The following is a 17,726-nucleotide window of genomic DNA, read 5'->3' on the forward strand; positions in this document are numbered from 1 at the left end:
GGTGATGAAAACTTCAGAGGTCAGCCTCGCCCCCTGGAAGGCACAGATCAGGGGACTGAAAGGCAGAGAATAGAACTTGGGGTGGGGTGCAAATGGAGAAGAGTCCGAAAACATGATGAACCCTGGTTGTCCATGGTTCAGACTGGGGGAGCCTTGGGGTTGTGAAGAAAAGTGTTAGTCACTCAGTTGGTGTCTGACTCTTTGTGACCTTGTGGGCTGTAGCTCACCAGGCTTCTCTATCCATGAGATTCTCCAGGCAAGAATATTGGAGTGGGTAGCCATTCTTTTCTCCAGGGGATCTTCCTGACCCAGGGATGGAACCCGGGTCTCCTGCATTGTAGGCAGATCCTTTACTGTCTGAGCTACCGGGGATATAAGGCCTAAGAAATATTTCTTTTACTGTTAGAGACGAGCTCTTATGATGATGCAAGTTGACTATAAGCCATCAACAGTGAGCAGGTTTCCCCCCAAAGATAATGGTTTCTGGTTCTCAGCCAAGAAACAAGCTTATGCTCCAGTGGAGCCTGGACTCTGATTTCCTTTTCCTTCCTAATTCTGAAAGCAAGGGCATGCATGACATTAGGCTTTTGAGCACTTGAGAAAGTCACTCAAGACAGGAAAGTTTATTTTGGACCTAGATGACAATCTTTTCCCAGTATATTTGTGTTTCCCTTCTTAAACCTCTTGGGGTCCCTGGCCTGGACTTCATGGAATCCTCCCCAGAAGGACTGGTGTCTGGAGTTACCCTGGTAGGTAGAGAGGATCAAATTCACAAGTGGGACTGGTCTTTCTGTGTACCCCTCCCATAAGTGGTGGTGACCCAATGCCCTTCTTGTCACAGCCACAGAAACCTGGGGGCCCTTTCTTCAGATCATCACCGGTGTCTGCTCTGGCTTTGAAGCATCCACTAATTTTGAGCAGGCATGTGGTACCTGAGCTTCTTGGCTGTTGTATGAGAGAAGGTGCCTTTGCAGTAACAGTCTAGGTGCCTGCCATAGTGGAAAGAATACTGGTTGTGGTGTTAAGAGTTCAATTCTAATCCCAGCAATTTTTGCATACTACCTGTGTGACTGGTCTCCAGACACATTCAAACTCTTCCCAAGACAGACATCAAAAGAGGCCACCCTTATGCCCAAGATGCTTGTTTAGAGAGATAATAATATGTAGCTTCCCATATGGTTTTTTAGCACTCTACCTTACTTATTTATGGAAGAATGCCTGCAGGAATATTTATTTCATTAAAGAGAAATTGATGTTGTTCAGTCACTTAGTCGTGTCCAACTCTTTGTGACACCATGGACTGCAGCACGCTAGGTTTCCCTGTCCTTTGCTATCTCCTGGAGTTTGCTCAAACTCATGTCCATTGAGTCAATAATGCCATCCAACCATCTCATTCTCTGTTGCCCCCTTCTCCTCTTGCCTTCAATTTTCAATTTAAAGAGAAATTAGCCATAGTAAACCATCCAAGGATTGTTTGATTCTGCTTCTTGGTGGCAATGCACCTGGTGACTTGAAGTTGAAGCCCTATTGGTGAACCACTCAGAAGACCCTAAGTCTCTGAAGGGCTACTCCAAGCCCAATTTGCCCATGATTTGGCATTCAAACTTGACTGGGCAACCAGGAGCATCTTTCATGAATGGTTCATATGCTTTTTTTATTTTTTTGCCCTGCTGTGGAAAAATATGGTAGCCCTCTACTTTTGAATTCATTGTCTTATGACAGTCTCATTGCCAGCTTACAGATGAAAATACCAAGGCCCAGGGAAGGGAAGTACCTTGCCCAAGGCTGAGTCCTTTTGAACCCAGAACCTCTCATTCCATATCAAATGTACTTTCCATTATACCAGGCTATGTCTTGGCAAGGGAGCTCAGCTGGAAGGGGTTGGGAGAGAGGTGGTTGTGCTGGCCAAAGCTTTGACGGCATAACCTGGAATGCTGTGCACTATTGCTAGCTGTACGGGACGAGCCGATGGTAATGATTTCCACTTGGGTGTCTGTTTTGTTTTTCAGTCATGAGGCAGTGAAATCCATGTTTCATACCCAGATGAGGTGGGTCAGTCTTTGAAAACCTCCCTGTTCCTCTGACCCATCTCCCTCACGTGCCTGATTTGCTGGGACTGCCCCTTCCTGAGACCCCTTGGTTGCTATCTGTAATGCCTGTCTGCTCCCCCAAATCTCATCTTTGCTGAATGCTGTATGTTTAATGCATCTGTGTTAATCATCTTGTTCCTCACCCACCACTACCTTCTGTGCTGTGCTTGCTTTTGCTCCCTTTCTTCCTTCTCTTTTACTCCTCATTTCTTTCTCTCCTCCAACTCCAAAGTATGCCAGTCCCTTCTGGGCCACGTCTTCTTAGAAAAATACACATGATTCCTCTAAACCCTGTTTACCATGAAATGAGGACTGTTGATATTACTGACCTACTAAAGGACTCTGTGTTTGTTCATGACCTCCAATTTCTCACTCAGACTAGTTCTAAAAATGGTATCTGTAATTGTGATGTTTTTGGTAAGTATTTATTCATGTATTCTCTTTATGGCTTCTGGGCCAAATATGAATTAATGGCCAGTGTGATATAATAAAGCTCTTGAGTTCAAAATCTTGGCCCCATTGCCAAAGTGCTGTGGGACCTTCAGGGAAGTTACTTCACCTCTCTGGGTATCAGCATCCTCATCTGTGAAATGAGGAGGTCAATGCCCTGTAGCTGGGATATATTAGGATTCTAAGCAGAGCTGTGTGAGTAGGTCATCTTGCCCTTCTCTCCTTTTGCTTTTCGCTCCTTCAGTAACAGTCAAAAATTAGGGTGGAGATGAAAGGGAACAAGGGACTAAAGATGACAGTTTTGCCGGTCTCCATATAAGTTGTGTGTGTGTGTGTGTATGGTCACATTTATTGGGCATGGCAGTGTACCCCGCTGTGAGAGAAGGGGTCACCTCAGATACCTGGACACACGCATCCCTGTGATTCAGCTGTTCCTTGCTGGGCTGTCACCTCAGAACATGTGACAGGTGTTGCCTCTGACTGAGACCATCCCCTGCCTTTCACATGGCATCTGACTCAGCCTCTCTGGGAGGTGAAGGGAATGACCGTGGACCTCTCTGCAGATGCTTTCCTAGCCCTCCGCATTCTGCCACTCACTCTCTAGGTGATGGGTTCTCTCTGGGAAGGAAGGTGCCAGGATCTTGGGGAGCTACAGGAGCACAGCTTAGATACAGAAGCACAGTTTGCTGGGCTTACTACTCTTTCTATAGCTTCTGGCCTTGTGGGTAGAAGATGCATGGCTGAGAGGCCCACGGGCTGGTCTCTGCTGGTTTGGCTTAGCTGGGTGTCAGTTGTGCAGCGGCCTTTTGTCTTCAGCACATTCTGTCTCTATTACCTGGTGAGGTGTGTAGTGCTGTAGGTAACTGGAGGCTCAGGTCTAGGCTGGAAGGTGGTTGAAATGTCATCTGCTTTCTCTAATCCCCCTTCAACCCCAAATCCATGTCTCCAAGTAAACAAAAAAGTGAAAAACGCAGTGGGCTACTAAAGAACCAGCCTTTAGTTGCCTTCAGAGATCTCCAAGCATAACTCTCCCCATTTAATGTTGGCCTGAACCATTGGACCAAAAGTTTAGATAGGCCAGGGCTTATAATTAGACACAAAATGGGCTAAGATTGTGGGTAACTGAATATGCGTGTTTCTGAGAGAAGCAATTCCTGGCTAACCAGACATGACTATTAAGTCTTCTCTTGCTTGAAGTTTGTACCTTATTATTTCTCCCTTCCTTTGTTACAATCAGTGGCTAAATGCACAGGGATAATTGCAGACATGGAAGCTTCATATGCTTTTATGACCAAGCCCAGCTCTCTACTGGGAGTCTATTTGAGCTGATTTCAGAGCAACAGACTGAATGGAGCAGATTTGTTTGTTATGACAAGCAGAACAGACCTATTCAGAAAACTGTCCTTTATGTCACAATTCCCCCTTTTGGAGGAATGTTTTCTCAGACTGTTAGTGGAAGTTGTCCTTGAGGTTCAACTCCTTGAAACCTTGAAGAGCATATATCCCACCCTGGATTTGATTGACTCTTCTCCTTTACCTTGGTCCAGAATTGAGCTCCGAGCCCTGGGCAAAATCTCAGAAGGAGAGGAGCTGACGGTGTCCTATATCGACTTCCTTAACATCAGTGAAGAACGCAAGAAGCAGCTGAAGAGACAGTACTACTTTGACTGCACATGTGAGCATTGCCAGAAGGGGCTGAAGGATGACCTCTTCCTGGGGGTGAAAGACGACCCGAAGGTACATGCAGCCCCACTACTGGGGTGCTTTTGAGCATCTTCCTCAAGAGCTGGACAAGGGTGGATTCCCCAGCTAACTAAGATGCCCTTGCCTTGCTGATTGGTGGACAGAGCATCACAGATGGGTCCTAGCTGGTGTCTTGGTGCCACTGCTTGCCAAGTTTTTGAGTCTGGGGAAGTAACTCTGTTTTCTCAGTTGTAAAATAGGAATATGACATCCACTGTGAGGGGCTGTTATGAGGATTAAACAGGATGATCTATGTAAAAGAAATGGCATAGAGAGTAGAAACTTAGTAAATTTAAGTTCTTCTTGGCCCCTTGCACATTAAGTGATGCAGAGAGTTTCTCATAGAGAGACCAGATGGGCAAAGAGATTTGTTGTCAGATTATCACAAATATGTTCCTAGTCTTATGGAAATGGGCAATGTGCAGACTAGGTGATATTGAGATTAGCTAAAATGTTTACCTCCTGAGTAGCTCTTTCCTCATCAATGGTGAAACCACTGAGCATGGAAAGTCTTATCAATGAGGAGGTCGGGGACTTGCTGAATTGGAAGAGCTAGGCTGCTAGGTGTCAGAAGAGCCAATTAAAGCAGCAAGCCTTTTATAGCTTCCTACAATGTTAAAGCATGAGGCTGAGACTAGAGTGGGCGCCGATTCCCCCAGTCCATTCCTCCCCCCACCCCCCACCATGGGAAGGCATGCAGGTGGAGGGTCAGGTCGATCAGCACAGATGTGAGGGTTGGCTCATTGCTGAGGGACACAGAACTGAAGGCTCCGCAGTTTTATGGACCCTGAGGCATGTGAGTGAGGGGATGGGAGGTGCGGGAAGAGTTAGGAGTGGAAAAGTCCTGGATACGGAGTCAGAATGAGGAAGCATGTCTTAAAATCCCCCAAAGACTTCCCTTGTGGTCCTGTGGTTAAGACTCCATGCTTCCAATGCATGGGGTATGGGTTCCATCCTCAGTCTGGGAGCTAAGATCCTACATGCTATGTTGTGCAGCCAAGAAAATACTAAAAAAGAAAAGAAAATCTCCCTCAACTCCACTTTTACAATAAGCAGGCCTCAGTAGAGGCTCCTGAAGAAGACCTCAAGACCTCAGTTAATCAACTGTACTTCAATTAAAAAGAGAGAGAGAGAGAGACTTAAGAATGAAGGCACCTGGGTCAGGAATGCCCATATGTGAAGAGAGTGACCTGCCAGGATGGGCCTGAGCCCTTGGCTGCACCTCCCTTCAGAGACTTCGGTGCACTGGCCTTGCACCAAGTCTTTCGTGGGGAGGGCAGCTTTCCCTCCTACCTGTGTGGCCTGCCAGGTACAGCTTATAGTCAGCTTTGAAAAAGCACATATAGGTTTTTAACTGGGTGCCAGACTCCTTGGAGAAACTAACTCAGTATTTCTGTATAATGCACAGTCCATCAGTGCATTTGAAGACACAAGTATACTTGTGAATTAACTTAACTTCTGTATTCTGTTGGGCTTCCCAGGTTGCACTATTGTAACAAATGCACCTGCCAAAGCAGGAGACATAAGGGACTCGGGTTTGATCCCTGGGTTGGAGGAGAGCATGGCAGCCCACTCCAGTATTCTTGCCTGGAGAACCCCCTGGACAGAGGAGCCTGGGGGACCATAGTCCATAGGGTTGCAAAGAGTCGGACACGACTGAAGTGACTGCACGCACACATACGCTGCACCCTGTGTGTTGGCAGACACTTGTCTCTGGTTAGAGCAAAGGCTACAAACAAAACTGACTTCTAGGTTCAGAGGGTGGGACCCACTCAATTACTTATGGCATCAGTGCTACTCTCCCCCACTCATTTCTCTCATCCCCAGGCTATTCTAGACAATTTTTTTTTTTGCCACTAACTTATTTTCATTTTTAATATGTAATATTTTTTTACCCTTTGACCAAGCTGTTCTAAGAATTACCCTGCAGATATACTTGCATACATGCATGGGTATATGTGTAAAGAGATAGGACATTGTGGCATTGTTGGAAACAACAAAATATTGAATGATATCTAAATAACCACCAATAGGGAAATATTTAAGTTAAGGCAATACTTCAAAGTCACTAAAACTCATGAGGTATATCTTTATGTACAAATATGAAAGGAGCTCTATTTCTTTTTTTTTCATTTATTATTTTTTAATTGAAGTATAATTGATTTACAGTGTTGTGTTAGTCTCTGGTATACAGCAAAATGATTCAGTTATACATGTGTGTGTACATGCTAAGTCGCTTCAGTCGTGTCCAACTCTGTGTGACCCTCTGGACTGCTGCCTGCCAAACTTCTCTGTCCATAGCACTTTCCAGGCAAGAGTACTGGAGTGGGTTGCCATGCCCTCCTCTAGGGGATCTTCCTGAGATCCTGTGTCTCTTATGTCTCCTGGACTGGCAGGCAGGTTCTTTACCGCTAGTGCCACCTGGGAAGCCTACACACACACACACATAATTCTTTTTCCTGTTTTTTCCCATTATGGTTTATCATGGGATACTGAATATAGTTTCCTGTGCTATGTAGGAGGACTTTGTTGTTTATTCATTCTATAAACAATAGTTTGCATCTGCCAGCCTCAAACTCCCAATCCTTCCCTCCCTGCCCCCTTGGCAACCATAACTCTCTTCTCTGTGTCTGTGAGTCTGTTTCTATTTTGTAGACAAGTTCATTCATCTCATATTTTAGATTCCGCATGTAAGAGGTACCATATAGCGTTTGTCTTTCTCTTTCTGGCCTACTTCGCTTTAGTATGATAATCTCTAGGTCCATCCATGGAGCGGCACATGGCTTTTAAAATCTCTGAGTAATATTTCATTGTATATAGGCACCACATCTTCTTTATTCATTCGTCTGTTGAAGGACATTTAGGTTGTTTCTGCATCTTAGCTGCTGTGATTAGCTGAGCTCTATCCCTTTTTTTAGAAGCATTTCTTTATTTATGTTTGGTTGGGCTGGGTCTTCCTTGCAGCACACAGGCATTCTCTAGCTGTGGTAAGCAGGGCAACCCTTCGTTGCAGTGCTCAGGCTTCTCATCGTGGTGGCTTCTCTTGTTTCAGAGCACATGCTCTAGATGCTTCTCTGGTTGTGGCACACAGGCTCGGTAGTTGTGGCTTGTGCACTCTAGAGTGCAGGCTTAGTAGTTGTGGCACATGGGCTTTAGCTGCTGTGTGGCATGTGGAATCTTCTCGGACCAGGGATCAAACCCGTGTCCCCTGCATTGGCAGGTGGATTCTTATCCACTGTGCCACCAGGGAAGTCTGAGCTCTCTTTCTTAAGGGAAAAGAGTTAAGGGGCCAAACATTGACATATGAGTTTGTTTCCTAGGGCTGCCATAACACCCAGGACCCCATACAGGGTGACTTACAATAGAAATGTATTGTTTCCCAGTTCTGGAGACTACAATTTGAAATTGAGGTCTTGGCTGGACTGGTTCCTATTGAGGGCTATGAAAGGAGTATCTGCTCTAGGCCTCTTTCCTTAGATAGTAGATGGCCCTGGGCCTCTTTCCATGGTCTTCCCCTCATGCATGTATCTTTCTCTTTACCTGGCATTCTGTTTATGAGAACACCAGTACCACTGGATGAAGGGGCCACCTTTAATTAAGTATGACCCCATCTTAGTTAATTACACCTGCACGGACCCTATTTCTAAAAAAGGTCATGTTTTGAGGTACTAGGGGTTAGAACTGAAACATATGGATTGAATTTGGGAGGGGAATGTAACACTGTATGCAAATTAAAATTAAATTTATTTAATTCTTAAAATTAGAGGTGACACATGCACTCATACAGACACACGTTACCCACGTGTGTACAAGGAGAAGTCAGTCCTGACACAGGGCAGGATACAAAACACTCAGGAATGTGTTCTTTTAAAAAAATTGTTTACTTATTAATTTATTTTTGATTATGCTGGGTCTTCATTGCTGCATGTGGGCTTTCTCGTTGAGTTGCAGTGAGTGGGGGCTATTCTTCGTTGCAGTGCACTGGCTCTAGAGCACTCGGGTGTCAATAGTTGCAGCACGCAGACTCAGTAGTTGTGGCGCACAGGCTTAGTTGCTCAGTGACATGTGGAATCTTCCAAGACCAGGGACTGAACCCATGTCCCCTACATTGGCAGGCAAACTCTTATCCACTGCACCACCAGGGAAATCCCAGGAATGTGTTCTTTATAGGAACAACCCCATTTTCACAGAATCAAAGGTTCTATATTCCAGGTAACGTGTTTTGGCTTGTATGTGTGGGGCACCGAGCTCAGTACCACAGGAGGAACAGAAAGGAATAAGCTACTGTGCCCACCCTTACCCTGACCTTCTAGAACCTGCAGGTTAATGTGTATCTTATCTGCAAGCCAGCCAGCCTTCCCACCTGCTGCCTGGACTGAGTAATTTTTTCATAACTTACTTCTACCACTACCTAATTTTTAAGATGCAAGATCTTCTTTTCTCCCTTCAGAAATTAAATGAAATAACTGTAGTTATTTCTTTGAATCTTTTGAAGTTTCTTTTTACAGAAACCAAGTTAAGGTATTAGTTTAATTATAAATTTAGTACAAATGAACTCAAAATAAATTAGATAAGAAACTAAATTACTTATTATGTCATGGAATATCTGTTTCTTATCTAATTTATTTTGCGTTCTTGCATGTGTGCTAAGTTGCTTCAGTTGTGTCTGACTCTTTGTGACCCTGTGAACTGTAGCCTGCCAGGCTCCACTGTCCATGGGATTTCCCAGGCAAGAATACTGGAGTAGGTTGCCATGCCCTCCTTTAGGGAGTCTCCGCGACCCAAGGATCAAACCTGTGTCTCTTTATGTCTTCTGTATTGGCAGGCTGACTCTTTACCACTAGTGTCACCTGGGAAGCCTCTTTGAGTTCCTTAGTACTAATTAATTTATTTCCCATTTACTTATCCTGAAAGGACGCATCTATGCTCATATAACGGAGAAGGCAATGGCACCCCACTCCAGTACTCTTGCCTGGAAAATCCCATGGACAGAGGAGCCTGGAAGGCTGCAGTCCATGGGGTCGCTGAGGGTGGGATACGACTGAGCAAATTCACTTTCACTTTCATGCACTGGAGAAGGAAATGGCAACCCACTCCAGTGTTCTTGCCTGGAAAATCCCAGGGACGGGGGAGCCTAGTGGGCTGCTGTCTCTGGGGTCGCACAGAGTCGGACACGACTGAAGCGACTTAGCAGCAGCAGCATGCTCATATAATACACTGTACATGTAGATTTTAATATTTTTGTATATTTTATACATTTTTAGGAGTATATCCTTATACACACCCAAAAATCTGTAGTTACATTTTAAGATCCTGAAATCAGATGTGTTGTTTTTTCTTTTTTCCATTTAAACTTTCTATTTTTTATGGGAGTATAACCAATTAGCAATGTTGTGTTAGTTTCAGGTGCACAGCAGAGCTACCCAGCTATACGTATACATGTATGTATCCGTTCTCCTCCAAACTCCCCTCCCATACAGGCTTTCAAATTTTTTTATATTTACCTAGCAATACCAATAGTTAAGTAGGTGATGTGCGGCTGTTAGTTCCTGCCCCTTCACTTTAGATAAGCTGCTACCAGATGGTGACCATATGCCCACATCTTCCAATCTGAATTGAAGAGCAGACATCTCTCTTGATACAAAACATCAATGATTTCTGCTTGAACCGACCTGGATTCAAGGCAAAAGCTTTTTATTTTTTTTATATCAAAAATAAAGAAATAACTTGGGTTTTCATGGTGGCTCAGACAGTAAAGAATCCACCTGCAATGCAGGAGACTTGGGTTTGATCCCTGGGTTGGAAAGATCCCTGGAGAAGGGAATGGCAACCCACTCCAGTATTCTTGCCTGGTGAATTCCATGGACAGAGGAGCCTGGTGGGCTACAGTCCATGGGGTCGCAAAGAGTCAGACATGAATTTGGTTTCTCTATTAAAATAAAGGAATAACAATGACTCAACCAAAACAAGTGAGCAGAAAAAAATTTTTGAGTATAATTTTTTAAAAGCAAGTGCATTTGAAGACGTAATAAAAGGCTATTATAATATAGCAGACTGGAGAAGGGAATGGCTGCTGCTGCTGCTAAGTCACTTCAGTCGTGTCCGACTCTGTGCGACCCTATAGATCGCAGCCCACCAGGCTCCCCCGTCCCTGGGATTCTCCAGGCAAGAACACTGGAGTGGGTTGCCATTTCCTTCTCCAATGCATGAAAGTGAAAAGTAAAAATGAAGTTGCTCAGTTGTGTCCAACTCCTAGCGACCCCATTGACTGCAGCCCACCAGGCACCTCCGTCCATGGGATTCTCCAGGCAAGAGTACTGGAGTGGGTTGCCATTGCCGAATGGCTACCCACTCCAGTATTCTTGCCTGGAGAATTCCATGGACAGAGGAGCCTGGCAGGCTGCAGTCCATGGGGTCACAGAGTCAGACACTACTGAGTGACTAACACTTTCACTCCCCCCGACCCCCCAATATTATAGTGGAAAGGACACTGGAGAAAAAAATTAGGAGGCCTGTGTTCTCATTCTGGCTGTGACCCTGAATGTCTAAGCTTGGGCAAGGTTCTTCCTTGTGGGTTTCAGTTTCCTCATCTGTGAAGTAGGGCATTGGACTATCTTATTAACAGTTCCTTCAGGCTTTTCTATGATGTCATCACAATTGCTTTTATTTATTTAAATATGCTTTATCACAGCCTGATAAGCTCCTCTCTGTACACCAGCCTTTGTGACTCAACTTCAAACCTTCAGCTGGCATCAAATTGTTTCTGACTCATTTATATATATATATATATATGTTATATATATATAATGTAATATATACACATAGAGCTGGATAAAAATAAAAACCAAATATTTTAAAAATAGAAAATAACACCAATTTCCCTCAGTTGTAGCTTTGTACCCTCCTTGTTTAAGTTGCTGTTTTTTAAATTTTTTATTTTTTTCCTCTGTCTCCAGCCTTCACCTATGGTTTTCACAATAGGAATATTTCAGTTTTTCAAGTTTGGGGAGCCACTGTCCCTCTTTCCCTCCCCTCCTCTTCTTTTGGTTCCTCCTCTGGTGCCCACCTCCCGACCCCCTTCACCACTAGCTCCTCCCTCTTCTTCTCTGACTCCTTTCTCTTCCTCCCTATTTTCTATTAATCTTGGTGCTCCAGGAGAGTGGAACCTCTCTCTGTGGGGTTCCTTAAATCCTATCTGCAGATCAAGTTTTCCTGCCTTTACTCTGAAAAGAGAGCCGAGTGGAACAGCCCATTTCCCTTCTCAGAATAGCTTTATCACATGTTGCATGGGTCAGTTAACAACCTTTCAGCCAGGTTGTTTTGAGAACCTTGGCAGTTGCCTCCTTGAAAAAATTTAACTCCCCTCAAGAGCTTAAGTAGCACTTTTTCTTACAGCATCAAATTGAAGAAGATTTAAAAAAAAATGCTTTCTATGAGATGCACTTTATTTTTTTAATTTGTTTTTAATTGGAGGATAATTGCTTTACGACATTATGATGGCTTCTGCCATACAACAATGTGAATCAGCCATAAGTATGCAGATGTCCCTCCCTCTTGAATTTCCCCCCATCTCCCCATCCCACCCCTCTAGGTTGTCACAGAGCACCGTGTTGACCTCCCTGTACTATACAGCAACTTCCCATTAGCTACCTATTTTCCATATGGTAATATATATATTTCATTGCTACTCTCTCCATTCGTGCCACCCTGTCTTGCCCCCTCTGTGTCCAAGGTCTGTTCTCTATGTCTGCGTCTCTATTCCTGCCCTGCAGATAGGTTCATCAGTACCATTTTTCTTAACATCTAACAGCTTGGTATTCTCTGAGCCTATCCTGCAAGTTATTGATTACTTGAGAAGATTCACTAAGAATTTTGAATATGATGGAACTTACAGTAACTTGGAGACTAGTAGTCATCAACTAGATGGGATTTTATGAGCCAACACTTGGGCAACAAATGATAGATGAAACTGAAGATGTAGGTTTGATGGATGGATGATACGATACACCTCTGGACCCTACTTACAGGACTCTGCACACTAGGCAAGACCTGGACTCGTCTCACTAAAGTTGATTCAAATGGGCTTAGGGAAGCAGCTGCTGCTGCTAAGTCGCTTCTCTGTGCGACCCCATAGATGGCAGCCCACCAGGCTCCCCCATCCCTGGGATTCTCCAGGCAAGAACACTGGAGTGGGTTGCCATTTTCTTCTCCAATGCAGGAAAGTGGAAAGTGAAAACTGAAAGTGAAGTCGCTCAGTCGTGTCCGACTCTTAGCGACCCCATGGACTGCAGCCTACCAGGCTCCTCCGTCCATGGGATTTTCCAGGCAAGAGCACTGGAGTGGGTCGCCATTGCCTTCTCCGTAAGGAAGCAGACACACACTGAAATGATGTGGTCTGGGACCAAGACATGACCAGTTAACTAACGGGGCTGAGTAGCACTCAGGTGGGAAGTCAACATTTGGGTCGTCAAGCAGGAAGGCAGCCAGAAATCTCAGCCAAATCAAAGGTCAAGCTGAAGGTTAACCCAGGAGTGAGACCCAGTGGAAGGCAGAGCACTGACGTATGCATCAACTGTCAGGCTGTGAGGCAAGTACAGAAACAAACACAGAATTGTGGGGAAGCCCAGGCTTCCCTGGTAGCTCAGACAATAAACAATCTTCCTGCAATGCAGCAGGCCTGAGTTCTATCCCTGGGTTGGGAAGATCCCTTGGAGAAAAGAATGGCAACCCCCTCCAATATTCTTGCCTGGAGAATTCCATGGACAGAGGAGCCTGGCAAACTACTACAGTCTATGGAGTCACAAAGAGTCAGTCATGACCAAGTGACTGACATTTTCACTTTTCAGGTACAGAAGGATATGGAAATGAAGGTAGTTAGAATTGTAGGGATAATGAAGAATTCTGCAGGAGTCAAAATAAGTGGAGGGGAGGGGAGAAAAAGAAACATAATCCCACTTCTTTAAGTGATCCTGATGTTGAAGGAAGCTTTTCTTGGTTGGCAGCTCTCCTACTGCAAGGTGAACACAGCAGAGCTGGCTCAAGGCAGCTGGGCGCCTGAGAGAAGACCCTGATCTCCACTTATGGAGGAGGGTTGTTTTTAAGGGAACGGATGCCTATTCTCTTAGTTTTTGATAGTTCAGGGAAGGTGACTCCACAAAACAATTTAAGCAGAAAATCTAAAGAGTTGTTGACCCCAATTCCTTATGGTTAAAAAAAAAATTGTATACTTGGAGATCTGATTAAATAAATTAGTCTAGCTTCATACAGTAGAAAATTCTAGTTATTAAAAAGGCAATATCGGTGTTTGGTTTTATTTTAGAAAGCAGTTACGGGCTTTTTTTTTGCCTGGGATAGACCATTTTCCTTAGAAAATTGGTCTCATGCTCCTTTCCCTCCAGACTGTTATGCTTAGAACACAGAATGAATGAGCTCCTCATGTGGGCAGCAGGATAATATTTGCAAAGTTCTTTAAAATGCTTGGCAGCTTTGCTTTCATATTTATATGGGGAAATATCTACTGTTCAGTCACTAAGTCGTGTCCAACTCTGTGCAAACCCATGGACTGCAGCTTTCCAGGACCCCCTGTCCTTCACTGTCTCCCTGAGTTTGCTCAGATTCCTGCCCATGGAGTCAATAATGCTATCTAACCATCTCATCCTCTGCCACCCGCTTCTCCTTTTGCTTCAATATTTCCCAGCACCAGGGTCTTTTCCAGTGAGTCGGCTCTCTGCATCAGATGGCTAAAGTACTGGAGCTTCAGTTTTGGCATCAGTCCTACCAATGAATATTCAGGACTGATTTCCTTTAGGATTGACTGGTTTGATCTCCTTGCACTCCAAGGGACTCTCAAGAGTGTGCTTCAGCACCATAGTTCAAAAGCATCAATTCTTTGTCATTCAGCCTTCTTTATGGTCCAACTCTAACATCCATACATGTCTACTGGAAAAACCATAGCTTTGACCATAATGAGTGAAAAAAAAACAGGCAATAGAGAGAAATATGTTACTATACCAGTTAGAAGAATATGATGCTATTGACGTAGACACACTCATGCATGTGTGAACATGCAGGACCAAAGTTCAGCCAGTGTAAGCTGATATGGTCACATACACATACTATTGATGTGTCTGTGCCTTTGATCTATCAGTGCTTTCCCTATCCTAGTTGTTAAATATTTAAAATATTATTCCTGTGTATATGTATTAGAAAATACTCCTCAACATACTGTGTCCATCTTTGGGTGAGTTTGGAGATTTCCGCTTTTTTTCTCCATATTTTTTCATATGTTTTATTTATTTTTTTACAGTTTGCATATATTAATTTTACAGTCAGAATAAATAATAAAGATATTTTTATTTTGCAAAAAATTATATCAGATTTGCCTAAGCAAAAAACTATTTTTTTTTTTCCCCAGAAAAGAGCTTCTGATATTGGTAAGCATTGCAGGCAAACTCTTTCTTTGGTCTTTGGGAAATCTGGCACTTTTTCTTCAAAATTATGCTTTCATGAGAACTGGCTTCTTAATTACATCAAATATCAAATATTCCAATGTTAAAACCTCTAATATCAAAACCTCATTTTTGTTTTTCAAGATTGCTAGACTGCTTAGGCAAATATAGGAAGCCTAATTGGTCTAGATTTCACAGCTAACAAGTTCTTCATGATAGCCGTTTTTTTAAAATCATGCATTCATTTACTTTGTGGTGTCAGGTCTTCACTGAGGCACACTGGGCCTTTTGTTGCAGTGCACTGACTATAGTTGTGGCACTTGTGTCTTACTAATTGCGTCATGCAGATTTGGTTGCTCCTGGGCATGTGGGATCTCATTTCCCTGACCAGGGATCGAACCTGTGTCCCTGCTTTGTAAGGTGGATTCTTAACCACCAGATCACCAAGGACGTTCCATGATGTCCTTTTGATCATCCTAGGAAGTATGAGCTGGATGCAGAGACACATGAAAGGGTTGACAGCCCATAGCCACAGGGCCCTGTTTAATGAGTTTCAGTGGCAAACTGGAGTATGATTTTTTTTTTTTTTTTTTGTCAAACCCTCAGCCTCTGTCCTCAGACCTGTGCTGGCCAGTATTTGGGTGAAAACAAAAATTCAAGGTCATACCTATAGAATATGTGGTTGATTTGAAGTCAAGAGGAAGAATGGCAAACATTTTGAGTGATAGAATACAGTAAGAATCCAAAATGCCAGGGAAAACACAACAGGGATTAATGTCAGATTCTTCATTGGGGTCTATAAACCCAGGCATGAGCTGGGCTGGGGAATGTGACCCAGCAGCAAGGCTCTGGGACTTGGTCAATGGAAAATGCAATGTGCATCAGAAGCGTAATGAGGGAGTTGGAAAAACTATACGGATCCTGAGCAGCATTTACAGAAATGAAGCTTTCACAAGGAGGAAGGCATTAATCTTGTACTACTACTAAATGTCAACAAGAGCAACTGAACCTATTTGCAGGGCAGGAAAGAGATGCTGACATAGAGAACTAATATGTAGACATGGTTGGGGGGAATGGGAGGGTGGGACAAATTGGGAGATTGACATGTATACTCTGCCATGCATAAAAAGAGAACCAGTGGAAGCCTCCTCTAGAGCACAGGGAGTTCACTTCGGTTCTCTGGGATGGGGGGGTGGGTGCGAGGGAGGTCCCAGAGGAAGGCGGATATATGTACACTTATGGCTGATTCACTTCGGTGAACAGCAGAAACTAACACAACATTGTAAAGCAGTTATACTCCAATTTAAAAAAATGTTGGCTGTTCAGAGATGCGGTGGGTTGTCTCATGAAGGGGCCTCCAACTCAGTGTCCCTCCCTTTCCCAGCCCTCTCAGGAGGTGGTGAAGGAGATGATACAATTCTCCAAGGATACACTGGAAAAAATCGACAAGGCTCGCTCTGAGGGTTTGTACCACGAGGTAAAAATTCATTTTTATAGGGGATAGGGGTGGGGAAGAGGGCAGAAGGGTTCTCTAGTAAAGGAGGGAAATGGTGGGGGGGCAGTCAAGATGGGGAGGCTACCAAGCAGGATTTTTTTCTGGAAGATGTCCCATGATTGAGACCATGACTCTTCTTGCCCTTAAGCCATGCAGCCTCTTTTAGAGTTTGAGGAAAGCACAGGCAGCCTGACAAATGTCCCTGGGGTTTGGGGGATGGTCTATAATATTTTAGGTTGGCATCAGGGACGGAGGAATGGAAATGGCAGTGGATGGCTTGCTTTCTGGTAACTGAACGTGTGTCCTGCCTACAGTTTCCGGGCTCTTGTAACTGTGCATTCAACCCTGGCTCTACACTAGAGCCAAGCTCTACACTAGAATCACTGAAAAATACTGATGCTCAGGACAGTCCTTCCAGAATCTCTTGGAGTGGAACCCAGACATCAAGATTTTTAAAGCTCCCACGTGATTTCAATGTTCACCTAAAGTTGAGACCCACCACCAGCACTGACCTGCAGAGCACTTACTTGCACTGAATTCACTCAGGCAGTGTGTTGGAAATACAGATTCCTGTGTCTCACCCTCTGAGATGTGATTCACCCAGTCTGCAACAGAACACAGGGATCATCACAGTATTTTTTTTTTTCCCCTCCAAGCTCTTTAAACAACTTGTGTGGCTGGGTTTGGATGCCACTAGGAGAAGGCAATGGCACCCCACTCCAGTACTCTTGCCTGGAAAATCCCATGGATGGAGGAGCCTGGTAGGCTGCAGTCCATGGGGTCACAAAGACTTGGACACAACTGAGCGACTTCACTTTCACTTTTCACTTTCATGCACTGAGAAGGAAATGGCAACCCACTCCAGTGTTCTTGCCTGGAGAATCCCAGGGATGGGGGAGCCTGGTGGGCTGCCGTCTATGGGGTTGCAGAGTTGGACACAACTGAAGTGACTTAGCAGGGTGTGGCAGTGTGGGAGATTCATTTCTGTTCATTTCTGTCAGCTTTTCCGTTGTCTTCATTCTTCTTTCCTCACTCATTCACTGCCCATTTTTGAGCCCTTATTGAGGTGACCAACACAGGACATGCTGCTTGCCTCCCAGGAGTCTGTCAAGTCTCAGGGAGAGTCCCACAAACAAAGTGTTACTGTACAATATAGAAAATCTAGAGGTTTGAGGTAAGAGCTTCAGCTCCTGGTTCCATTCCTCTGTCCCCTCTTCTTCCTCATTTGTCGTCTTCTGTGCTCAAGCTGGGCAGGGCCAGATGTAGGGCTGGACACTGCCTATGAGCTCATGATTGTTTTCAGGATGGATTGTTTGTTAGCTCACACTCCATCACTCCCCTCTACCCACCCAGTTGCCCCAGGGGCCTCTGGGAGAATCTCAGAGAAAACTAATTTCCACTCATTAGAAATGGAAAGAATTGTGTGACGTTTCTTCCATGAGATTAGCAAGGGAAAAAGAAGAGAGCTATGAACCACTAAAATCTAGAAACCATCTGACT

General features: G+C 44.3%; 1 protein-coding gene across 4 annotated transcripts in view; it reads left to right on the plus strand.

Moving 5' to 3' along the window:
• Positions 1-17,726, plus strand: part of SMYD1 (SET and MYND domain containing 1) — a 47,832-nt gene that overhangs the window by 20,380 nt on the left and 9,726 nt on the right. The window contains exons 5-7 of one of the 4 annotated variants that reach the window (XM_069583189.1): positions 2,010-2,048; positions 4,088-4,277; positions 16,116-16,208. In XM_069583189.1, coding sequence (XP_069439290.1) covers positions 2,010-2,048; positions 4,088-4,277; positions 16,116-16,208 — 322 coding nt within the window. The remainder of the gene's footprint in view (positions 1-2,009; positions 2,049-4,087; positions 4,278-16,115; positions 16,209-17,726) is intronic. The other 3 variants (XM_069583190.1, XM_069583191.1, XM_069583192.1) reach the window with 3 other exon arrangements.

Source organism: Ovis canadensis, chromosome 3, assembly GCF_042477335.2.
Source record: "Ovis canadensis isolate MfBH-ARS-UI-01 breed Bighorn chromosome 3, ARS-UI_OviCan_v2, whole genome shotgun sequence".
Classification (NCBI taxonomy): Eukaryota; Metazoa; Chordata; class Mammalia; order Artiodactyla; family Bovidae; genus Ovis; species Ovis canadensis.